Source organism: Haemaphysalis longicornis, unplaced genomic scaffold, assembly GCF_048455015.1.
Source record: "Haemaphysalis longicornis isolate Haplotype H1 unplaced genomic scaffold, Haemaphysalis longicornis Haplotype H1 scaffold_10, whole genome shotgun sequence".
NCBI lineage: Eukaryota > Metazoa > Arthropoda > Arachnida > Ixodida > Ixodidae > Haemaphysalis > Haemaphysalis longicornis.
The window spans coordinates 147,742,319-147,768,424 of record NW_027526204.1 but is presented as its reverse complement, the minus strand read 5'-3'; the positions used below and the strand labels follow the sequence as shown (position 1 = coordinate 147,768,424).

Sequence of the window (26,106 nt, the reverse complement as noted above, 5' to 3'; positions counted from 1 at the left end):
CGCCCGTAACGTCTGGCCATATTTCTCTCGCTTCTCTGGGCCTTCCCCTGCAGTATACGCGTGGCGGCGTGAAGTTTCCGCTAATATTTCCTCGTCCGCACACCTTACTTGATTGTCACTGCTATTAGGAAAACGTTCGTAGTGAGCAATTTATGGCGGGTTCCGCAAGGTCTCTTTTTTTCTCCTGTACACATGTCTTTTATAGTGCGATAAAAATAATTTATGTATGATGAATTACTGGGCGTTCCTGCCCGCTGTAAAAGCACAACATTCAAACACCCGGAGTAAAATCGAGAGAATACGGCAGTGATAAAAAGTAGAATTAAGCAAAGCATGGTGACGTTGATAATGCTCCGCATTGAGGACAGCTGGTAAAACGCCTGTCTATAACACAACTTCCGTACTTTCAGCCTGTCTCGCCCGAGCGGGTTTTGAAGAAAGCTACTGCGGCATTATGAAGTCTCAGCCAATTCATTTTGTCTCTAAAATGTTTGTAAAGACGATGTTTCGGCAATTTTCAGATGTAAACACTTGAAGTTGAAATCACTGTTATAGACAAGCGTTTTACCGACTGTACTTCCTGATTGCACGCCCTGTAGATTTAGCACAGGATCCGGGTAACGTTCCCGCCAACCCCAACTTTCCTTTTATTTTAGATGCGGAGCATCTCATGCTCGAGGATGTGTCCCTCCCTCCCTTGTAATCCGCCGTCCGCACTCTACTGCGCATGCGCGTCTCTTCAGCCCCGTCATCGTTTGGGCTGACGTCAACGCAGTCCACTACAAAAAGAAATAGTTAGGCGGCGCCCGGTTTCGACCCCGCGACTCTCTGGCCGCAACGGGAGCTACGTGGCGCTCTTCCCACTGCGCTGCAAACAGAGACGGGAGCATGTGCTACGAACGCGCCTATGTCCTTCACTCACTCAAACTACGTCAAGAAGCTGCTGATACAACGAATGCACGCGAACCTGAAAGTCAACGGAAAAGACGAACTGAAAATTCAGTCGACCCCATGGCTGCTTCGCATACGAATTAGGGTTCCCCTGCGGGAAGGCGGTGTAATTTTTTTATTTCGATACTGCTTCCGCGGTTTTAGAGAAATAGACAGCGCGCTGGTACGTTCTTCCACTATTTGTGGGTTTGTGGTGGTGTGTCTTTAGGCAAAATAAATACGCCATTTTACGTGTCTCGCACGCAGGTAAACCTAGTGCACACGCCGTCCGGCACTGCGTCAGTATAGCTAAAGGTTCCACGAGGTAAGACGACGGTATAAGATTTCCCACTTCGAGGCGCAGACCCTGGGGACGACCCGGTTTACAACGTGAGCTCTTGAAAGCTTCTTCAAACGTAGGATAGAGCCGTCGACGCGCGAAGGCGCACTTTCCAAATGGTATAACCATGTTTCAGGCTCCTGCTTCTGCGGCCCGATTTTTGTTCCACGTTATACCCTCAATCCTGCAGACTGCCGTCCTAGAACTAGACAAAAAAAAAATAAAGCTCACTGCGAATACAAGTCACACTAAAGAACACTAGAACGGTGAGACTGCGAGAGGCTTAGGCATTCCTCCGGGGTATTTGGCTTTTTTGTTTCTATGACTCTGGTTCGTGGGCAAGATGTGTAAGACTGAATGTAACAGCAATAGGTGGTGATATAAATAAACTATTCGCTTGTTCTGTTTTTCAGTCAGGCCTTCAAATTTAGGTACATTCAGAAATTACTAATTTGAACACCGAGGAAACAAAAAAATTCAGGGAAGCTTGCACTTACGCGCAGTACTTGAATGGCGAAGCTGTTGCAGGGGCGCATTGCAGTACACATAGTTAGGCTTAAGTATCATTGCTTATTCGCATTGTTTCGGTGCTAGTAATCGTCGTCATATGCATCGAAGACGTCATCGTCCTCTTCGCGGTGAATTGTGGATGCAAAGTCACCCTCAAAATTGTAGACTTCCACCAGCACTTCGTTATCTACACGAGGCAGCGGTAGCGTATTATGCTATAGGCGTCTCGGGAAGGATTGGCACACTCGTAGCCAAGTCACCAATTATTCCCAACGGCGTCTAGAGAAGGCGGCAACCGCGGTGACCTCTCCCAAGCAGGGTGTCTTCTCATCCTCAGAATTAGCACTGGAGCTTTTTTTTTTTCTGCTAGAGTCACTGCGCTAGCAGGGGACTCGGCGATCGCCGAGAGGCATGCGCTCACGAGCGCTCGGTATTTCCTTAGAAGTTTTTTTCAGCAATGGCGAACTTACGGCCAGTAACAACAGCCCCGCTGTTGAAATCTGTTCGAAATAACTGCAGCACCATCTAGCGGAGGTACATTCGACTATACTCGGTGACAACTTAAGAACGGCACCGATGATGATGATGATGATGATTTCTATTGGTTTCCCCTTTGTATCGGGGTGATGACATGTCATCTTACCAAAAAGGACTAATATACCTATGTTTTACAATTTTGGTTCAATACTAGCGCTGCTTAGGGCAGGCACAAAAAGCTTATTAGGCACAAAATACTTTTTTTTTTTCTGTTACAGGTGGTAACTGTCCTAGGCAATACTCCCCTCTCTGCTTTTCGTCCACCAGCATTCTAATCTTCTTTTCGTCCCCTCGACAGCCTTGAAGTTAACTTCCTCTGTGATACCCTTAAATCCTAGGGTTTCTGAAAGCCCAATATTCCCTTCATGTAGATTTGGATGGATACCCTCACATTCTAACACGATGTGCCGCATAGTTTCTGTTTCTTTTCCGCAGACCACGCATACCCCATCATTTTGTGAATACTTCCCCACAAAACTCTTAGTTCGCAGGCAACCTGCTCTAGCCTCAAAAAGCAAAGCACTGCCCTGGGAATTATCGTAGAAATTTTCCTTTCTGATGTTCATCTTCTCAGCCCTGTACATCTCTAACGACGTTTTAGCTTTCATTTTTTCCCTCCATTTATTCGTTTCAATCTGCCTCGCCTCTTTTTTGGTTACCTTGGCTGTTTTGGATTCCCCACTGTTCTTTCCGTATTTCATCGTTAGCCTTCTAGTCTTTCTTAACCACTGCGTGTCCACGCTTTTCAAGTATAGGTACCTAAAAACCTTAGTTGCCCACCTTCGTTGATCCATTGCCCTCAACCTCATCTCAAAGCATATTTTACTCTGAGCTTCTCTAACTTCAAACGACGCCCAGCCCATATCTCCCTGAACTGCTTCGTTAGTTGTTTTTCCATGCGCGCCTAAGGCCAAACGTCCTACCGTTCTCTGGTTTACTTCAAGGCCTGATAGAACGTCTGATTTTAAGCAGAGTACAGCATTCGCAAACGTGAGACCCGGAACCATTACTCCTTTCCACATTCCTCTTACTACTTCATATTTGTTATACCCCCACAGAGCTCTATGCTTCATTATAGCTGCGTTTCGCATTCCCTTAACCTTAAGTTGCTCCTCGTGAGTACTTAAGTAGTTATCCCCTTCGTTTATCCACACTTCCAAATATTTATATTCCTTCACTCTAGGTAATTCGCCTTGCTGGATAGACACTACGTCGGTGGTAGCGTCATTGAAAACCATTATTCCTGATTTTTCTGCACTGAAATTTAATCCGAGGTCAGTGGCTTCCTGGCCGCAAATATTTATTAGCCGCTTCATATCGGTTTGGTTATCAGCTAAAAGAACAATGTCGTCTGCGTATAACATTCCCGGAATATACTGTTGTACCACTTCGCCTTGCAGCATATGGGTTAGGCTAAACCCTACTTGACTTTCTTCCATTTTCTTTTCTAACCCTGCCATGTAAAGCATGAACAGTATTGGGCTCAAAGGGCATCCCTGTTTCAGTCCCCGATGGATGTTGACCTGCTGGGCGCATTTCTGTCCTTCCCAAGTAAGGTGCACTCTATTGTCTTTATAGATTGCTATAAGGAACTGTACTAACTCGTCATCTAATCCCTGGAGTTTCAGCATCCTCCACAGCCGTTCTCTGTTTACGTTGTCATATGCCCCTTTAATGTCCAAGAACGTAATCCATAGTGGTCTATTCTGTGCTTTCGCAATTTCAATGCACTGCGTTATCACGAACAGATTGTCATCCAGTCGCCTGTCTTGTCTAAATCCATTCTGCAGTTCCCCAAATATTTCATTTTCTTCCATCCATGCTTGAATTTCTGATTTTATCGCCTGCATTACGAATCTATACACCACTGACGTTACTGTGAGTGGTCTGTATGAATCAATACTGGCTTTGTCTCCTCTGCCTTTATATACTAAATTCATCCTACTTTCTAACCAGTCCTCTGGTATTTGTTTGGTTTCTATCACCTTATCTATTGCCCTCATAAACGAATCCTTACTTTTAGGTCCAAGTAGGTTTATCAGTTGCATTGGTATTCCGTCCGGGCCCACTGCTGTCTGGGGGGAAACCTTTTGCTCTGCTTTTTTCCAATCAAGGTTGCTCAAACTTATTTCCCTTTCCGCAGTCTTTTGTGGCGCTGATGTTATCGGTGCAGGTTTCCCTACCACTATTGTCCTAAACTTCTCACTAATCACTCGATGAATATGCGCCAACGCGTGCTCTCCTTCTAAATGTTCCCCCTCTTCATCAATCAGGAATTTTTGATGGTTATCGTTTTTTGAGCTTAGTGATTTTACATGGTTCCAAAACTTCTTGGATGCGCTTTTGTCCTTTTTCCGTATTTCTGCCATCCATTGTTCGCTTTTCTGCTTGATCTTTGTTTGCACCATTTTCTGCACTTCTATTTTTTTCTCACGGTAGACCTCCCACTTCTCCTTCACTACCTCCGGTTCCATACCAGTTCTTTTTGCTTCTCTATGTTCTCTCGACGCCTTTCTTCGCTGGTCAATAGCCTCTTTTATTTCCTTATTCCACCAGCTTCTCGGCTTTCTCTTCCCTTTCCATCGGTTTCGTTCCTTTGCTTCATTCATCTTGGTTTCCCATGCCGCTGTGCCTTATCACCGTAGCCGGATGTTTCTCCGCGCGGCGCAAGTAGGGCGTTACTGGGAATATTTTGAACATGGCGTGAGCCGTTCCCGTGATTTTTCGGTCTTAATGTGCTTATAAACGACTCCAGTGACGACAAACAAACTGCGTGAGACAAGGCAGACGATATCACGCATTCATAGCAAACCCCTTTCAAAACGCGCGCGCACTGACGTCACGGGTCCGGCGCTTTGGCGGAGTGATACACTACATGAGGTGGTGTCGTTCTTGAGTTGTAGCCGAGTATAGCGGTACAGCGCTCGACACCATTATAAGAATGCATGTGGGGTAAAATAGCCACTGCTGCACGTTCTTCACAGCGCAATGTCAATAATTACGTACTGCGCAAGTACGCATACGCAACAGACAGTTTGAGATGGGAAACCAAACAAGCAACCCATACACAAAGAATTTCCAAAATAGCAACCTACGCATAGGAATGCATTGTGCTCGAACAGACGAACACGCGCAGCTCTAGTCATTCCATCCTTCTTGGCTTCGCGCAAGCAGGGACACGAGAGGCCGAGCCAGGCCTCAAAATGCATTTGTTCACGCAGATCCTGCGTTGATATGTTCGATTTGAGGTTCGAATGAGAAAACGTTGTTCCCCGTTCAAATGCACGTCCCCTTGCAAGGATGTACGTGCCAGTCGGAACTATTTGTCTTTTCCAAATGTGCGACTCCGAATCGAGACATTCGACTGCATATATGTGCAGTAAACCCTCGTTAGAACAAAGTCGTCGGAACCGGAGACTGGCTAACGTTTGAGTTTGGGCTAGTTGGTTCCTCATAAAACAGTGAAACAGCTCTTAAACGAAGACAGAAACACAAAACACAGGCACGAGCGCAGACTTATTTATATAAACTGAGCAACACTTGTTGCCTCGGGAAATAAGTCTTCTTTTGCTGTCTTCGTGTAAGCGCCGTGTCACTGTTTTACAGGAGACTGGCTTCGTTATCAGCGATACTTAATAAAAGTGGGTAACTGCAGTGGAGACCACGAAAACAATCGAGTAAAGCGAAGTTTCGTACAAAGGGATTTCGTTATAACGAGGCTTTACCTTGGTTGAAGATTTCCCGGATTCTGTTATATACGAAGGGCATTTCGCTGGTCCCTTCACATCATTTAGAGCAATGGTTCTAGAATGGAGGTCCACTAAACCCTTCCCAAAACTCTTCCCTTCATTATTTTCTGTTTTTTTTTTGTTTTTTTGTTTCCGAAAACCGTGACGGGTATGCACAAAGGTGGCTTTGCTGCGTGACTTGTATGTCTAAATTCTCCGCGTAGCACATGTTTTAAGGTTGGCTTGTTGCACAACACGACTGCAATACAAAAAAGCCAGACACAAAAAGGGCTGAATATAGGGTTGGTAACTCTTAGCTGCAAGAGCAATTCCTTGACGATATGACACGAATCAGCATAAACGTCAGACATAAAGGCAGGAAAGTTGAATCCAAAAGTGCAAATTTAACATTTTAACACGAACCAACATCGTTTATCGTGGAATCCACCATCACTGTTGCCCGCCCTAAAGGGGTCTCCAGCATACCCATGGTTGAGAATCACTGGTCTATGCTTGAGCATTTTCGCAAGATAATAATGGAAGTTTAATCTACAATGCATTGTCGTTCCTATTGATGACAATACGAGCGATACGGTGCCACATTCGTTGATGTTACGATGGAAACGCACATATATCTTTGCACCTAATTTCTAATTATAATAATCTACACATGTCATAAGAGGAACTAGATTCTGCCAGTATTGATGCCACAGGTAGCAGACGAGGGTTTATGGCCTTAGTGAGGCTGATACGGCGTAGGTTTTCTGTTCAACTACCGCGGAGCGTGAAATGAAGGTCACCTGCCTGCCGCGGTGGCTCAGTGGCAAAGGCGTTGTGCTGCTGAGCCCAACGATGCTGGTTCGATCTCTACCGCGGCGGCCGCTTTTCTGACGGAGGCTAAAAGCGAAAACGCAAGTGTGTTCAATATCTTTGGCGCACGTTAAAAATCCCCAGGTGGTCGAAATTAATTCAGCGCCCTCCACAGCGGTGCGCCTCATCGCCTGTGCAGCATCGGCTCGTTAAACCTCATAATCAACAGAAGAAAACATGAAGGTCACCTTTCCTCCGAAGTTGTACGGGCGCTGGTTACCGCGCTGATGGTAGTTGTATTTCTTTCTGTACGGTATATGCATCGGCGATTCTGCTCTGGTTGAGCACTTTTTTTACTTGAGTGTGGCAGTGGCAGCCGCGAAACCACCGCACGTTGGCAATCACTTCCTTGCTTCGAGCGTGAACTCTATTAAATCATTAAATCTCCATGATCTGAGGCACAAGTGTCGTGAGGTAGGAAAAATAGTTGGACTAAAAAATTCACACACCTCCACGGAGTGAATCATGACGAGTTGGCGAAGCACTGGGAATCGTTCTTACCGTAAATAACCCGTGGCATTGCCCACTCGCGCATGTAAATGGGTGACAACGCGTGTGTAGAGTATATATATATAAATTCCAATCCAATTGAAATCCAATCCAACCCATTTCAATCCAAGTCCAATCAATTTCAACCCAATCCAGTCCAATCCAATGCTTCTCGCGCATGCGCAACACAGTGTACACGGACACCAAGGCACAAGACACGGACAAAGCGAGGTCTTACGGTGTTTGGCACCTAAAAGGTTGAAGTTGCGCGAACCGGGGAGCGGGAGCGGGACATCGCGTGCCGAGAGAGAGCAACAACAGTGCGGGAAGGGGGCTTTGAGAAAGGGCGACGGAGCGCAACGAACGGAAGGAGTGGAACGAGATTCGGAGGGGGCTGGGGTAGAGGTGGTGGGCGCAGCCGTGAAGTTCAACAGAGTTCAACAACAGATCAGATGTAATGCAACTAGGCTTTCGCTTTCACATTCTCGGAAAGCTCTAAGCATGCCCCGTGACTTTTTTTGTGTGTCACATGGTGTGCTCGTTGCCGACACTCCCTCAATTCGCATTATCGGTGGAATTCGCTTCATTGGTGCCCCACCAATAAGGCAAATTCTACCAATAATTTACTACAACACACTCAATCAACAGACTAATCCATGGCATGGATTAGTCACACGAGTGTGTTGTAATATGACTGCTCATATGTTTTCAGGAAACTTACTAAAAAGATTTGGCACACAGCTTCTCTTCTTCCAGATTTAGTATGTGCTGTAGAAATTGTGTTCAAGCTTCTTGTGCGGAAGAACATCTGCCTCGCCTCTGAATTTCGTGGATTTAAGATGAAGCCTTAGCAACGGTAACACCACAGCTACATATATATATATATATATATATATATATATATATATATATATATATATATATATATATATATATATATATATATATATATATATATATATATATATATATATATATATATATATATATATATATATGTATGTATATATATATACACATATATATATATATATACACATATAGAGGAAGAGTGATTCTAACCCATCACAGTTCATATACAGGGGGATTGCATCAGCCCAAATGCCGTTTTATTTGCTTATTTTTACGGCGCATGCTAATATTGAGTAGCTGAAGCCCCAAACCACGCTTAAATGAACTAGCGATCTGGCTTATAGTTGTAGATCAACGTTCCAACTCCTGTCGCGCTTTGATCACCAGTTGTGCAATATTTTTTTCCATTTTCTCTCAAAAAACCGTAAAAGATGAACTAATTATTCTGCTGCATTTAAGCGCGTAATCAGGGGACTCATGATCTTTTGAAAATATTCGAAAGCTCCACGCGTTGTTTTAATCTCGGGTAACGAGCCAATGTCCCGCTTTTCATTCCAAGCGAATTCAGCGTAAACGCAAGGCCCCCCAAGCCGCGTGCCGTTTAATCAGGCCGTCCCCAACGAGTTTCGTAACACAATCCGGCTCGCATGCACCGACGAGCAATTTTTATTTCACGTATGACTCCGGAGGTCGCTGCACCGTTGAGTGAAAATCATGAATTCGCATTATCCGTCGAAGAGGTAAGCTTCACAACAAAAACAAAATAGATAAAGGAAATAATTATTAAAGCAAACAGAAGTTTAGGGCGGCTTATGGCTCCGAAAATCGTCGTAAAAAAATATACGCTCTCCCGTTTCTAGGATAGCTAGAGCCACTGGCGGCGGTCTTTGCGAACAAGCAGTAAACGTAGCAGCTGCCGCTAGGCGTTATTTAATAACGAGCGCTTTGTCGCGAAAAAAAAAAAAGGCTAACCGTTGTTATGCAAACTTCTTTTTATGACGAACCTGAGCCGAACTTGATCCCGGGATGCCAGACAGAAATTCAATAAATTAGTCCGGGATTACGCGGTTTTATGTCTGCGGCGAGGTTATATATTAACTAACGCTTTAACGCATGTTTCCACGTGACCGGATTTTCTTTTCATCTTCTTTTTTGTTTCTGTTTTTCTTTGTACGCGCACTACATACCTTTCACCAATGGCGCAGTTTTCTCATAAATATAAGTGCCTACGCGCTCAGGTTACATTGCCCTCTGCGACTCGCCACAGCCCCTGAGTCGAGTCCCCTCAAATTTATGCGTTAATAAGACATCTTACTCTTTATTGTTAAATTGAAGCTCCACCGAAAGAAGATAATATTATCGCTTCCCATCTTGTGTCATCTTCGCGAGCTCAATTCATCTTAACCAGAAGGCCGCAGTCAATATAATTGCACCAAATTACCCGACCTGAAAGCAGACATACCAAATGTTACGCGCATTGCAATACTGAATGCCTCTGAACGCTGCAAACCGTTAGTCTATTTTTAGGCTGTGAAAACCTAATAAGACCTAACAACACCTAACAACCTAATCTATTTAGGCTGTGAAAACCTAAGAAGACCGTGGTATTCTAACACCCATTACGCTGGGAAGCTACAGGGCGATGGAACGTTACGGAAGCAGTCTCGTAGTGTTACAAAACTACACTCTTACTAACGTACTGGATAACGTACCACATATAAGCGAGGCGCATGCAGTCTCGATTCGGTGATATAAGCAGCTCTAACAGACACATTTGTCGTTACGATACCACGAGTGTATAAACGTGCCTCTGCAGAGCTCTTCATATGTAGCGCATGTGAACTGCCTCTGGATTTCGATATTGTCATTATTTTTGAATGATTACTGTGGCCTCTAGTTTCAAAAATGGTGTTTTTCTGTATACCCGGAATATACTAGGCAACTTTTGCCCCAGGTTAGTTCAAAAAAGAAACAAGGAAATTAACAAGACCCTCCACAAATAAAGTTGAGAGAAGCGAGAAAGCTTTCTCACATCAAAAGTGCGTCGAAACCTTGGCTAAAAATGCGTTCAACTTACGCTTAAAGTGCTCCCAATCGATCGTCAGACCTTTAAAAACCAAAATCGCAAACGAAGAACGAACGTATGCGGCGATTTTTCACTTACTAAGCAAATGTATCTACGACCGATCTAAATGTACATCTGACGGTGGTTTATGAGATAACGTATGCTATTGTACGCCTTCTTCCTGATCGATGCGTGCATAGTCTTATCTAGAACCGTTCCTTTTCACGATTTTCAAGTAACGGTTGGGACACATTGGAAGTCCGGTTTAACTCACGCTCCGTGTGTCCAGAGATCTTATCGGAGCTTTTAGGTCTACCAACCGGTCTATGCGGAAATGCATTAGTTTTTTGACAGAACGCCATGGGTCGCATTAAGAAAGCTTTCACTTTAAACACACGTGTTCGGGTCGCAATGCCGGTGGAAGTATATTCAGTGCGGAAGTTCACTGCATGCTTGGAAGGTTAAAAAGGTAGTACGTGTGCTTCATCCTGTAGTTCAGTGTAAGCTTCACTGTGAGAAGCGAGTATAAAGCAATCCGCACATTAGCGAGTACTGCCATCCATCGAACGTCTCCTCGTATTCGAGCTGCTAGGTCGTCCAAACATTGCGAAGGCTGTGGTCACTCCCCATGTTTCTAGAACAGTGCCGTTTTGTACAAACGGTGGTTTTCAAATGGGGATCCATGACCCCCACTGCCCGCGACCTCCATCGACCCCATTCGCCAAACTTTGCCCAAATCTTTCTACCCCCCCCCCCCCCTTTAATTTTTCCTTTTTGCTAAACCTTGCTTGAAACACGAAAAGGTGGCGTCGCTAAATGACGTTTTATTTTTGGCGTAGCTAGTGTAGCGTAGCCCGGGGTTTACCATTGACTTTTTGCACAACACGCCAGCTCTGCGAAAAAGCCCAACACACAAAAGGCAGCTTGTATGTGTTTGGGTGACGATTAGCTGCAAGAGCACATTGTTCGACAAAATGATCCGCGTGTGGCGTGGCGCACTGTGTTCATATAACGTGCGGGCTTTTCGGCGCATTTACTCGCGGCTTTAAGCTTTAGATCCAAGGCTTCTTATAGTCGTCTGAGGTTCAAACGATTAGGGGGAAAAAAAATAAGCTTTGACTTTGCGACATCGTGTCTTCTAAGCTACCCTTTGTATACAGGGAGTATGCACGAGTGCTGACGACGTGATGCTGTTTGGGTAAAGCGTAATTGCCGTCCTTTTCAGCAGGCGGCCGGCACAGTCACCGTTGTCGACGCACGGGAGGTCTTCGCCAGGCAGCGCCGGTGGCAGCAGGCCCATGAATGCAGCGATCCCCTCGAATCCAGCCGATTACGTGTCAATGCCAAGAACTGCCGACAAGGCAAGCTAGAGAAAAAAAAATGGGTTGTGCCGACTTGGTCCCATCAGCAGTCGTGCTTGTAGAATATGTTTTCTCTACTACGAAGCAAAAAAAATAAAAAATAGTCGGAAGAGATTGGAAAGGCACGGTTTCCTCACCCGGTTCGCGAACCTTGCCTTAAACATCTCTGCAGATACTGTCACAAAGGTAAACAAAGCGTTACTCGTTTAGCACCGTTCAATTAAACGTTCCATACGGAAGCCAATTAGGCATTTCCGGTATCTTGGCGTGTCACCCATGGAAAGCGACGGGCGGCTTGCGAAAGTCCTTGCTCGCTTGGTGCCGAGCTCCTGATCACGCGTGCGTCGCGAGCAGCACAGAGGAAAGGCGTTCCTTCACGGACGGTGAACATTCGCTGCATCGAACACCGAGGTTGGACCTATCGCGGAAATTGCATTTCACGGGCAGCAATGACGCGCTATCTAGGGAACAAGTTAGTAACGGCAATGGCTCGTGTGTTGTCCCCATAGCTGCAGTAGTCTATATAAGCCCGTGAAGTCCATAAATTCGTGAGAGCGGCTAGTGCCATGTTCCAAATATACCCAGTAACGCAGTGCTTGCGCCGTGCGGAGTAACATCCGACTGCAGTGATGAGGCTTGGCTCCGAATACCACCCGCCCAAGCGCAGACAGATTCCTTGTGAACCACTGCACCGGATCTACCTAAGCCAGGAACAGTGGTTGATTTTGTCAGGGCGATCCAGTCTGGGCAACCACCAATTTGAACAAGCATAGACACGACAATTAGCACGTTCCCAAACTTGTAACGGTTTTTTTTTTTCCACTGAGGGCTGTAATCAGGCACAGTCGAGCTTACGCCACGGATCCTGAACCCACTAGCCTTTCGGTGTGAAAACTGTGGGCTTCCAATCCCTTCCAAGTGCTTATTTGCTCTTGCAAGAGATAACTCCATAGTAGCAGTGGCACTGAGGATGGCAACGTCTGCAATGCGCCGCCACGCTCGTATCAAAGTCCGCTTCGCGCAGCAGAAACGGGATCAAGTTTGCACAATGCAATTTGCGTCTCGTAGGGTGCCCCGTCGACGTCGTTTTGGTACACGTAATCAGGTGGGCGCGAGGGCGCAGGTGCATTTGTGTTGGTGCTGCTGCCAGTGTGACTGGAGACAACAGAAGCCCGTGCGAATAGGTGACTCCCCCGGAAGACTGCTTGGAAAGACGGGAAGATGGCGTTCTACCCAAGATGCATAACGTTCCCAGCGCTCCTCCACCTCTTTATACCTCACTGCGGGTACGTGTAGTGATGTATCACTGCGCTAAGCATTAATCAGAATGCGGGAATATAAAATCTCACTAAGTTGTGTCACCGAGTTGTCTCCCGTTTTCTTTATCTCTTTATCTTCGCTTACTATTTTTTCTGCGCCTTTTTTCTTTCTCTCGGCATTACCATGACAAAGCGCTGGGGTAAACAGACCTCATTGGTCAATATTCAGGCTTAACATTAGATAGCAATAACTTTGTGCCTTATGACATGCCAAGCACCGTCAAAGTAGTTGTACGTCAACGACGGATGACCTTAACGCGTGGCGTCGGACCTACGCGCTTTCGTCGACCCGCGGCCCCCTTCTTTCTGTCTGCTGCGGCCACAGTCGGGCTGTGTATATCCCTACCTTTGTGCACCCTTTTTGCTCGCGCGGCTAATAAGCCGGAAAGTACGGTACACTTCAGACAGTCCATCACAAAATTCTGTTAGGCAGGCTTGTAGGGCTGCCGCACTAAAGTGCACCCAAGCATTTGATATTCCTGGCCATAAAGCAAGCCGTATAACTAAGGCAGTTTGGAAGAAATTAGTCCTTTTGAGTGCGTTTAGTGTAATCTGTATGCGGTTCATAAAAAAGGCAGCCCCCGAATATCTAATGTATTGCGCATGGCGAAAGGCTAAATGGTTCGCCGTATTATGGTAGTAGAGAATCTCCTTTTGCAGCACGTCTGAAAACTACCAATAAAATGCGAAAACCCGCAACTGAGAACCCAGCAGTTATGAAGACTGTTCGAAAACGCTACGGCAATAAATTCAACGCACGTTCCGTGAGCTTTCAGTCAATCGTGCGGTTTTGCACGGCAGTTTGAACTGGGCGCCAATTTTCGCTGAGAGGTTTCGCCGAGAACTCTCGAAGAAGGGATTTACACGAGATTCGTCGCGCCGCGGGAGATTCAACGGCTATATGGCCGTTTTATGCATATCAATGAGAGCGCGGATTTAGAAGTGAAACCGAGCGTAATCTCTTACTCATAGGTGCTGACACTACTGCGCACATCCCGAGATGATATCGGCTATTCAGGCACGCTCAATCGCCTACTAATGCCGTCTGAAAATCTGATGCGCGGATCCGGTTTTGCAATGGACCTTTTTTCAGTACCGGTCCTCCTAGCGGCCGCCACGGCGACCTAAAAATGGCAGTGAGGAACGCCCTCCAAAAAGTTGGGCTTTCGGAGAACTCGTGCACAAAATACCATGGTCCTGAATTCCCTCCCGCACCCACTCGTCCTCCGCACCTTTTGTCACGGTAGCAGGCGCACGTTCCCGTGACTGATCTGCAGAGGTCGAAGTAGCCCTTTTTCTTTACTTTTTGTATATTCCTTACTCTATCACTGGCAGCCATGTGCTCGCAACGTGGCCACTCAAATGTCTTTGCCCTTTTCCTTGAAAGTCTCTTTTATCTGCACGTACATAACAATCACGAGCTGTCGAAAGAGAAAAAATAAAAACGTGCAACGCTCGACAGCATAGCCCCTCCCCAAGCAGAAAGGTGAGGGGCCCCCTTTTGTTTATTTTGCCGGAGGCGTCTACCAAGATCGGCGGACCGGCAGCCCGCGCATGCGCAGATCGGTACTGGAAAAAATTGGCCGCGTATCTGCTCCTTTCGTTGCAAATGACGTCAAAAGACGATAGTCTTTATCGGCTTTTGCGAAGTAAATGCCTCCCTTCGCTTTACCGCTCACCTCTCATGTTATTCCTCTTGCGTCGCGCTCCTCCCAAGGTAAAGACGCCAAATGTTTGCTTTAATCATTTTAAATTTTGCGCGTTCCACTGCTCCAAACCGGGTGTGTCGATGCGAACGCTGCCGTACGGCGAAGACGCGCGTTAATTGAGGCACCCTACTTCAACGTTTATAGAACCGCGTTTCCCTACTCCACGTGCGTTGCAAGCAGAACGTGGAAACTATCTAGTGGAACCTTGCGTAACTGTTGCCGGTTGAGTTCTTAAAATGGCGCCAGAAGCTATAGTGGCGCGGGCGACAGCAGGCGACGGCGGAGTGAATTCTTTTTCTGCAGTTGATGAAGTATTTAATTTCGCAAAGGTCAAGAATGTTTGAATTTTTATAAAGGAACACTGAAAATATCACTTCTGTATTGATTTGTTGTCTCATATTTGCGTAATGTCTTGTTCTTCTTCAACAATGTTGACAAGTATGAACATTACAGCGGACCAAGACGGGTAGATTTAGCTGTGACTATATAAGACTATTGCGCAGGCATTCTTTTGCTTTGGCCGGGTGGCTGAATCGAGTCACAGACAGACAGACAGACATACAGACATACAGACAGACCAAAATTTCTGGGTTTAAGTAGCCCAAGAAAGACTATCGTCTTTAAAAGTTCCATTGCATGATCAACCGATACAGCTTAAAGGCTGTTCGTAGACGTCCTTTGAAGGGGATACGTTTTGAGCGTACTCCGTGCGTTGTGTGGAATTGGTATGCTGACCCTGTCGCTCTGGTCGGTTGAATTTCATATTAGAAAAATTAGTTCTCTTCTGTGCCCCGATTACTGATCTGGTATCGTATCACGATCAACATTTATAATCTCAGGATTGATTGATTAATTGTTGGGTTCAACGCGCCTACGCAACGCAGGCAATGAGGCACGCCGTAGTGGAGGTCTCTGGGTTAATTTTGAACACCTGGGGATTTTTAAAGTTCGCCGAAACCTCGTACACACGGGCGTTTTTGCTTTTCGCATTCATCAGAAAAGCGGCCGCCGCGGCCGGGAATCGAACCCGCGATCTCGTGCTCACCTGTAATCTCCGGATTGGTAGCGGGCATAATTAAACGGTTTACATGCAATCCCTCAGAACCACATTCCACCGAGGATTCTCACGGTGAGGGCGGGAATCACCGGCGTGGAACTTAAAGAGGCTCCGCAACACTTTTTCCATCGCGGCTGGGAGCACTGCGAAAACTATATAGTTATCGCCAGCACGGAGCGGCACTGCGTGATTTGCTCGTCGCAGCATATACGCCTCGCTGTTTCACCTTTGCTTTTGTTGCTTTCTTTTTTCAAGTGGCTATCGAATGCGTTTATTGCTGCAAACGAGAGAAGGCCGGCCAACAGCCACTACACCGCTGTAACGACGTAATTAGTGCGCTCGAAGAACACCAAGACTGAGAAAAAGGGAACATTTTTAGGGGCTGGGGCGGTTGGCGTCTCCTGCCGTCGTCGTCGTAATCGCCGTTCGTGTCACGTAGTCACGGTACTAAAATGCCGGGAAACTCGTTCACGCCTCGCGGAAGGACGTAACGCGTTTAAAAAAAACAACACCGGGACACTTGTTCACGCCTCGTGCTGGAGCGCTTTCGTACTTAAAAACACCAGGAACACTCGTTCAGGCTTCGCGCTAGAGAGCGTCGTGCTTCAAACACCAGAGACTCACAGAAAAGCTGTATACTTTTACCCCCCCCCCCCCCCAACGTTTTCAGCTCCGTTGGCAAAAATGCGAAGCCACCGAGAATACTTATACACTGCATGCTTCGCCCCTCACCATGTTTCACGTTAAGGAGATGGCTTCGGATTTTTTTCTTTTAAAAAATTTAAATTTGTCTAATAACTGATCACTTTTAACGATATTACAGAGCACTACCGTCTCTCCCGTCGTATCTACCCACCATCCCATACATCCCTTCCACATCATAAAGTGCGAACATGGAGACTCCTTCAAACGGGAGCCTTCCCAACGAGATCCCTTCTCCACCACATTCGCCCGTCAGAATTCCCCTCTCCCGAATGTCCCCTTTGTGGTGCGTATGCATCACTCACCCATTGCATGTGGGAATGCCCTCAAGACCCTTTCCCCCCAATCACCAGCAGCGAGCAGTGGGAGGAGGCGCTGGGCAGCTCCGACCTGGCCACCCAGGAGCTCTTGGTTGAACGAGCTGCTTTAGTCGCCACCAGCCTGGTGGCCACCCCGTCTCCTTAACCCATCTGTTCATAATAAAGTTTTCTCTCTCTCTCTCTCTCTCTCTAATAGGCATAGAGCAGTGATTTTGGGCTGAGCTACTTTGTGACCTCCTATTCTATGTATATTGGGTGGGTATGTTTACTACATTCGAGAAGCATTACGATTTAGGAAAAAAAGTTGGATAACTGTTCCAGAGTCTCTTTCATCGGCGCGCAGATTGAAACCAGGCCGATACATTACATAACAGCTTTCGAGGCATGTTGATTGATTGTAGGGTTTAACGCGCCGAAGCAACGCAGGCGATGAGGCGCGCCGTAGTGGAGGGCTCCAGATTAATTTTGACCACCTGGGGATCATTAGTGCGCCGAAATGTCATACACATGGGCGTTTTTGTTTTTCGCCTCCTCAAGAAAAGCGGCCGCCTCGGCCGGAAATCGAACCCACGACCTCGTGCTCAGCAGCGCAACGCCTTAGCCTTTTCTTTCGAGGCATGTACAAAAAGCTTTAGTCATAGTGACCTTGGTTTATCCCGATTCTCCTTTTACTCAGAATGCGGAGAACTAATGCTACCCGCTTTTAACGAAGCACCGCTTATAATAAATTCAGCCTTTTGTTGCGACAGCTTCTTTATAAGGAGAATTTACTGTAAAAAAGCTGATTGCGACACTGGGCCGACACGAGTAACGGCTGCAGCAAAACTAATACCTGTGCCACACGTACACGAAAAATGACATTAAGTGCGCAATGCCTTCAGTTTTAATGCCATTAATTCGGCGCTACACGCAAAAACCTACTGTCATTCCCTGTAATGTCATTTTTCGTTTAACGAGTTCCGCACAACTCATTCGCCTTCACGAACGCCTCAAATCTGCCTACTCTCGAACGTGATGAGCACCAAATAAAACCAACGAAACTCCCAGCACCGGAGTGCTGACGAGGAAACATAGATGAACTCCAACATAAGACGATATTTTGCGCATTCTTGGTTGCGAAGTTCTCAAGAAGGTGAAGTTCACTAAAACAGTGGCAAAAGGCAAAACATCGTGTTACTCGTCGTTGTGAATTTTCCTGATGTGGTTACCGTTGGCAGGCGACGGCAGCTGCTGAAGCCACTTTTAGATGTGGCTCACGCCATTTTTTAGAAAACACTATTTCGAACAACGTTTTCTATCACAAACAAGATTTTTATCCCTTGTAAGACGTTTTTTTCTCCACGTTAAAAGCTTCTAAAGTATGAGTGCATTTCTCTTTTTGGCCATTATCACCACCATGTCTAACACATTTATTGCCTTCGCGTTTTCGCGTGAAGCAGGGCCAGACCAAATAATGTCATTCGGTTTAGGGCTTAAACATTTATGTTATGGCGTTTTTCGTGCACGTGGGTCGCAGGTATAACAAGCTGATACGCGACTCCCTTTCATGCTCCGCGAGCGAATTCGAGCTGAGCACAACGAGCTTTCAAAAATGCTTAAGCCTGCGCAATGTTAATTCGTAGAGCTCGGATGGTCTCAGATCATGAAACTAACCGCCTTTCGGGGAATGGAAGAACGCGCTCGGCTGGGGTCAGCGAACCATGTGCAAGGCACTGTAATGACCGTGGTGACGCTTTTCCAATGAAACGAGGGGTAGAGCGCTGGACGCGGCGGCGACTTGTTCTGATAGCACCAGTCAGTACTGGTCGGTTCTAGCGTCACTAAATAAGCCTTTATTCAGTGACGCTAGTCGGTTCTGTGTGGGAAAAAGGCAAGCCCTCTTGTCGCGCTTCCAAAGCAGGCGTCGACATCCCCCGTACTTCTGTTTTGTTTTTTTTCTTCTTGACACCACACCTATCACTGGGGGGTTAGCCCAGGCAGGAGAGGGAGGTAGAGTTTTTCACCCCCCGCCCCCTTGATAGCCTATTTCTCTCCACCACAAACCAAAAGTGCATTACCTGTGACCAATTTTGTCGAACCTGAGTCGCGATTTCAATAAACGACGCATTGTGTACGTGCTCTCTTCCCCACCCACCCAATTTCCGTGTGTGGTGGTTTCGCGGTGGTTTATTGTTCTCTTTCACCTAGTCTTCACGCTAAACCCTCTACAATTCCCCTACACCTACGCCTGCAATTTTCTGTGGCCCCTCGCTTCATCTTCCTTTCTTTTCCTGTTTTGTGTTTTTATTTATTTATTTGGTTCCTCTCTCCCTTATCTCATTGTTTGGGCCGGTTATACTTAGATGGCACCGCCACGCGCTTATGCCTCTTTATTCAATGTAGGTTCCTTTATTCATTGCATACTGAGTACTTTCAAACGCTGGGAAAAAAACGCTTCCGAGAACACCCGCCTTGTTTTCGGGGCCCATCCTCAGACAAGACTCAAGTTTGATACTTTTTGTGAGCCTTGCCTTCCCCCACCCAGCCCGATCGGAACGGAAGGTTTGTGTCACCCGGCTATGGCAATCGTCGTCGTGCGAGGAACCGAGTAGGCCCGCGGTTCCTCAACCGCGGAGAGCAGGCAGGCGGGGCCGATACTTGGAAAATTAAGATTCTGACACTCCTTGACACGTGCCTGCCGATTTTCGAAGAAAAGCAATACTGGAGGTCAGTCGCGGGGGTTCTTTTGTACTGCGGAGGTACGCCCTTCGGCATAAACTAAATGAAACTGGCTAGTCCCATCCCCAGAATGAAGTTCTGTCAAAGGTTTGTCTCTTTCTTTTCACGGTGCCAGAATTTTTAACATGAAATATTGCAATGAAATGTAATAATGGAGTACTTCTGCACAAACCTTAGTTATTTACTTGTTTTTGCTTTACATGAACAGCGTAATTAGGTCCACTGCTGGACGAAAGCCTCTCCTGCCCGGCCTGCTTGCCATAAATTGGAGTTAGGTTGCGCCATCTTTTCTCAGTTAGCCGTAATCAGTATACTTCAATCTTGTTTATAAATACCGGCGTGTAAAGTGCGCTGCCATCGGGATGACGAAATACCACGGCCTAAGCGTAGCTAGAAATGGGGTTTTATTCTGAAGACAAACAGAACAACTAACACTTTTTCTTGGGTGAGGCGCACGCTAATAAATAAAACCAATGATGAAATAAGCGTGGGAAGCTGCAAACAAGACACGTGTTAAGCAAAAATAACGGTCTTCTGAAGGAGTGAAAGTAAACCGGAAATTAACTTCATAAAATAGTTGTTGACTTCATTGCACGATGCACGTACTGTTTACCTTTAATTAACGACACCTCATTGTTCTGCTTGCTATGTTTTTCAAATGCATCTACAGGGCCTGCTCTTAATTACCGCAGTAAATAGACCCGCAGCCATGAGAAATATATTTGTCGGACCTTTCACCATAACGACGGCATGACGATGATAACCGGTAAGGTGGTCTGATGAGATCAATCAACGCCACCGGCTGAATAGGTCTACGAACCGCATAGTGTCGATTAAAATGACCCCTATTTCTGTTGGAACTTAATTCCAAATACAGAAACAAATTATCCGTCGTAGTTTTGATTGGTTGCACCAATTCGTTCAAAAACGCTTGCAACAAACCTTGCGTTCGCGCAACATTTTTTGTTCTGGTCTCAATGAAAGACTTTATAATCAGAAAACATACACTCCAGCAGCCATCGTGTACGAACAAGTTTTCTTACTACTTCCACGACGGTCACCTTCGAGATCAACCCGTGCCTGCCGTGCCAAACAGTCCAACCGACCACATCACCATTGTCATGATGACACCAAAATCTAATCCCGTTCACAAACGCAGGCTACTGTTTTTCTACCCAACGTGCGCAGCGGAAGCACCTGCCCGCGCCGTCATCGTCAATGCGGCCTCAATACCGGCCGGTGAACGGGAACCCGCGGATGCCGGCGAGCGTCGCATGCGCCTCGGCAGTCTGCCGACTACAAGCGCGCGTCTTCGATCCCGGAGTACGTTCGACTCACCTTGAGCGATTGCCTGCGCAGAGAGCAGGACCACAACAACGACGACGGCGAGTGTTATCCAAGTCGGCGCAGCCATGACGGCGGCCCGTAGCACACGCACGGACGTCCAACGGTCTCTGGAAGCACACGGCAGAGGAGCACCGTTCCACGCTGCGGCAGCCGGCGGCAGCGGCAGCAAGCAACCCGCACCCGGCAAGAAGAATTCGTGACCTGCTCCCCGCGCGTCGTCCTTTCCTTTTGCCTCTTTTTGTCTGAACGCGCCACCACCTCCCCCCTGTTACCGTTGCTTCCTCCAGGAACAGGTCTTCAGCCCTCCTTCAACCTCCTCCACGGCGCGTGGTGTCCCCACGAAGTTGCGCCTCCTGCCTGATGCCGCGGCCGCCGGCGAAGCGTCACGGATGACGTCACGGGTGACGTCGTCGCCGGACCTCCGTGCTCATTTCGGCTGAGAGGAGGTTGCGGCGGATTTTCAACGGGGGAGGGGGGAGGACATGGGGAAGGGATTTTTTGCTTTTCGTTTTTTTTTTCTGCCGGTGGTAACTGCTTGTTCGGTACAGTGCACCCACTGGTTCCTAGCGAAGCACGCAGTGTCGCCACCTGCCATTGAGGCCCGCCGGAAAAAGTTTCCGGTTTTAAGTGCGCGAGAACCAGGAGGGTCGAGAACGGGAAATCTGCGCGCGTGGTGCTTTGAAGTTGAGCACAGTGTTACACATTGACAGTGTAGCAAACGGCCGTGGAGGTACTGTAGTAAACTACGCTTTATTGAACGCCTGATAAAATCAATCATTTCAGTGCGATAAATGATGCGCGGTGCTTGCTCAAGGTTGCAGTGAAGCGCCCGTCTCCGATTGCGTGCAAAAGAAAAAAAAAAGAAATTTAAAATCAGTCGTTTTATGACGGGTCTAACGCAAATACGTGAAAGAGAACAGTCAGGATAAATTTGGGCCCTCATAAGTGAGTAAATAAACCAAAGAAGACGTGCTTGTCAAACTCAAACAATGTGCATCAGATCCCCCTTAATTTTTTCCCGCTCCCCGCCACACCTCTTCAAAGTCCTGCCGAAAAGAGAAAAAGACTGTGTGTCGAGATTTCCGCTGGTGGTCAAAATTAATTCGGAGCCCTCCCATACGGCGCAACCCATGTGAAGCTTCGGCGCGTTAAACCATACAATGAATCTGAACACTATAAGACGCAAGTTCCATCTCGATAACGGTAACATTTTGAACTTCAGAAAGAAAGCACGGCGACTTCGGCTGGTGTTGAGATTTTATTAAGAAGCATGTTCCTGTTATATACACGCATGTCTGTACTTACCCTATGACAATTTTACTGATTTAATTACAATTTTTTTTATTCAAAGAAAGCCGGGATGCGGCTGCGTGAAACATTCTCGAGCTAGGCGTCCCCAACGTCCGAAAGTGCGATACGTCACAAGCGTGTTCTTGTCATATTTTTCGCACGACTGTCCCCGCGCTGTGATAATTTCACGGGACTCGGTCACAAGGCTTGCGCTTAAACAATGCCTGGCTAACGCTGCTTCAAACGTGGTCCGGACAGTTTATCGAAGCCGTTTTATCGAAAGTGCTTTTCCCGCCTTTTTCGTGTACCAAAATTTGCAGTATGTTTGTGAGTTCCCTCCTCGCCATGTAATTTGAAAAAAATTCCACAGCGAGCCTATTTAACATAATTTGTAGTCTTTGTAGTTTTCTTTTATTTCCTCCGTGCTATTAGTTTATGTGATGTGGGAAATTTGGCTCCACAATTGTTTTGTTCCGTTCATTGCACAGGTGGTACCGCCATAACGGATCCCCTTGCATCTCCAGTCCACCCTCTGACCCGTTCTATAAACTGTCTGGGAACCGCTTCAAACATGCTCAATACCCAAACTATAGTGAACTAGAATACTACACCCAAACGCGACTCCTCGAAGCGCGAAGTTTGCCGGAAGCAGGGACTTCATTCATCCGCGCCGGTTTCCCGTTCGGGCCGCTTCACGCACGCCCGTCGTGTTCAACTGCACGCAACTAGCCACGACGGCGGAGCGGTGGGCGCGGATTGCTCGCGTTTGTCTCTGGCCGCTTCTTGGCTCTGCCTGGAAGCGGGCATGTTCCTGACCCAGTTCTGGGTGCGCGTATGGAGGACAACAACCTCGTCGTGTGCGGAGACGGCGAAGTCCTCTCCACGGTCGCTCGTGTTTCTTTCTTTTTAACTTCCCCTCCTCCTTCCCGCCCTTGCGTGGCTGTCTCCTCGTCGGGTCGGCCTGTTACCTTCAACTTGGCCTTTTCGCCGCAGCCACAACTGTCTCCTCCCGATGGCGTGTGCGCCTGTCTGCCTGCGCGCTCATGTTATGACCGCAGCCAGCTTTCCCGCTTCGGGGCCAACCACTGTCCTCGTTGGCTCTCTACGGAGCGCTAATCGACTTGGATTAGGTTGGCTAACGGCTCGATCGTGGCATTGGGGGCAGTGGGCAGGCCAGTTTTGCTCGCGTTTTTCCATTAGGTGGCCAGAATCGTCGCTGTTTAAAATCAAAAGTAAAACAGGCCGGGAGGTAATGGCGAAGAGTACAGTGGAAAAAAAGTTTGTGCACCTAAACGTCCACCGATTAAAAAAATCTGGGCAAAGAAGCATCCCACAACTACAGCTGCGATGTTCCCTTGTATATTAGCTACAAAGTGCCAACTGTAATGAACAAGACACCATTTTCTCGAAAGAAAAAAAAAGGAAATTTTTGTCGTGCCAAAAGTGCAACGTGCTTTGTTACAAAGAGAAGTAACTTCGCACAGGCAGTCTGAAGGGCGAGAAAGTTTCATGGTGTTAACTGTGCTCTTGAATAGGTCCCAAGATTTCCAGAGGCAGAGAGAAAAAGAGAACGATAGACAGGGGGAGAGATGAGATCAGGATTTCATAAGAGACGAAGAGAAAGAGATTGAGATGAGGAGACTGCGCCCCTAGGGCACAAAGAGAACATTCGCGGAGCACTTCACCGCCGACAAAGTGTTACAACACACGTTAATGAAGTTAATGAATCGGTTTATTCACAGCGCTAATTAGGCGCGCTTCACAGCCGAAACCTACGCTAGGCAGAACTCGCCGTCGTGGTTATATATAAATGAACAATAACAGCGCGACAACGGCTATTCTATAGTTCGTTTTTATAATGGTTATATATAAATGATCAATAACAGCGCGACAACGGCGGTTTCGGCCTAGCGTAGGTCTCAGCTGTGAAGCGCGCCGAATTAGCGCCGTGAATGACCTTATTCATTAACGTGTGTTGTAACACTTAGTCGTCTGTGAAGTGCTCTGCGAATGTCGTCTTTGTGCGCTATTTGAGCATTCTCGTCATCTCAATCTCTTTCTCTTCGTCTCTTATGAAATCCTGATCTCATTTCTCCCCCGATCTATCCTTTTCTCTGGAAATCTTGAGACCTATTTGAGAGCACAGTTAACACTATGAAACTTTGTCGCCCTTCAGACTGCCTGTGCAAAGTTTCTTTCCTTTCTAAGAAAGCACGTTGCACTTACGGCACGACAAAAATGTCATTTTTTTTTCTCTCGAGAAAATGGCGTCTCGTTCATTACAGTTACCACTTAGTAGTAAATTTAGAAAGGAGTATTGCAGCTTTCGTTGTATAACGCATCTTTGCCGAGATTTTTCATTCAGTGGGCATTTAGGTGCGCGAACTTTTCGAGGAACAGGTTTGTGAGATTACTTGTTTGAAAGCATCCGTATATTTTGATTTGCATGAACCGAAGGCGGCGGATGTATATTTACTGCAACGGGAACAGAACTACAATAAGCGCTTTAGATATATATTTATTCAATGAGCCAATCCGAAATGTCACACCGTTGGGTCTCCTAGACCCGTCTAAGACACTCACACGCTCGAGGGGAGGTTATGAATAATAAGATATATGCCTGGGCAGCACTGACCACTTAAAGGAGCACTGACACGAAAATTTTATGTTACACTTTTATTGTTTTTATCGATGCATAATAGTCTGGCCAACCTGAAACAGCACTTCAAATACTTCACCGCGCGATACTTCATTACATTGAACGGCCTGAAAATCGTTTGTTTCAAATTCCCGCGCTTTCATCCCGAACGGCGCATATGACAGGCTCCCTGGCTGACCTCACCGCTTTGTGCGGAAGTCACCGGCGCCCGCTTGAGAGGGGTTGCTCCCGCTCGCCGCTCGTGGGGCCGCGCGCGTGAAGTGACGTCACGAGTTTTTGACGAGCGCTGTCGCGTCACCTCTCCGGGAGTGATGTCACGCTGATGTCCATTTGCTGAGTGCCGCTCCGTGCGCTGCTCCGTCGGCGCGATAAATGCGATCCAATTGAACGATGTTCTTCGCGTCGCAGGCCGCTCATATTTCAGCCAAAGTATTCTGTTGAGTGAAGGAAGCAAACTGTGCTATAATATTAACGCCGAAAATTGCTGTCAGTGCTCCTTTAAACACTACACGTGGGCACACGAAGCCAGCTCCCACATCAAACGCCGCTGGTGTCGCCCGTTTGTGCCTTGTTTATGGGGCGTATTATCATCCGAAATCAAGGCACGAATTACTAAAACCATCCCACCGCACGTTAGCGCGTCTAAATCACGCCCACCCGATAGCACACAATACCCGGTCGAACATCAGCATTGTCAAGTTCATTTTCTCTCGATGCAATAACCTGTCGGAATTCACTACCCGACAATATAGTATCATGGACTCGCCGCGCCTCTTCCAAAGAAATTGGACGACCATTATCAAAACTACGGACATCGATGCTGATTCATACACCTTACTAGTTTGAACCTGTGTAATCGGTCATGCTTGTCTTTAGTTTTCCTGCATTTTTAGTCTTTAACTGAACCTGTGTACATACAGTCTAGTACACTTATAACAATATTCAAGTGCCAAGGAAATCCCATCGTTATAACCGCTAATTGTTATAAGCGGGTTGCGAAATAAAAAGACGGAACAGAGCTCAAAACTTTTTATTCCATGGCAGCAAGGTCGTGCTACTACTAATTTGCGGAAAAGAAGCCACAGTCGGTCACCTTTGTTTGCCGCGTGTGAAGCAAGCGCGAATCTTTTCCCAGAGCATCTATAGGTGCTTCACCTATCTGAGGCAGATTTCCTTGGCGGAAACAAAGTCCCCCAGGGACTGTGTCACGCACTGGGCCTCTACGGAGACATTACCTGAGTAGGCTGCGCAACCGCGTCATTTTAGTCGTCACTGTTGCACTTTTGGTGCACAATATAACCGG

The 26,106-nt window shown here is 46.9% G+C and overlaps 1 protein-coding gene across 2 annotated transcripts in view; it reads right to left on the bottom strand.

Moving 5' to 3' along the window:
• LOC144159601 (CUB and sushi domain-containing protein 3) overlaps window positions 1-21,212 on the bottom strand; it is a 95,054-nt gene extending 73,842 nt beyond the window's left edge. For both annotated transcript variants that reach the window (XM_077691187.1, XM_077691188.1), the window contains exon 1: window positions 20,846-21,212. In XM_077691187.1, coding sequence (XP_077547313.1) covers window positions 20,846-20,921 — 76 coding nt within the window. In that variant the 5' untranslated portion in view covers window positions 20,922-21,212. The remainder of the gene's footprint in view (window positions 1-20,845) is intronic.
• Between the last annotated feature and the right edge of the window lie 4,894 nt (window positions 21,213-26,106).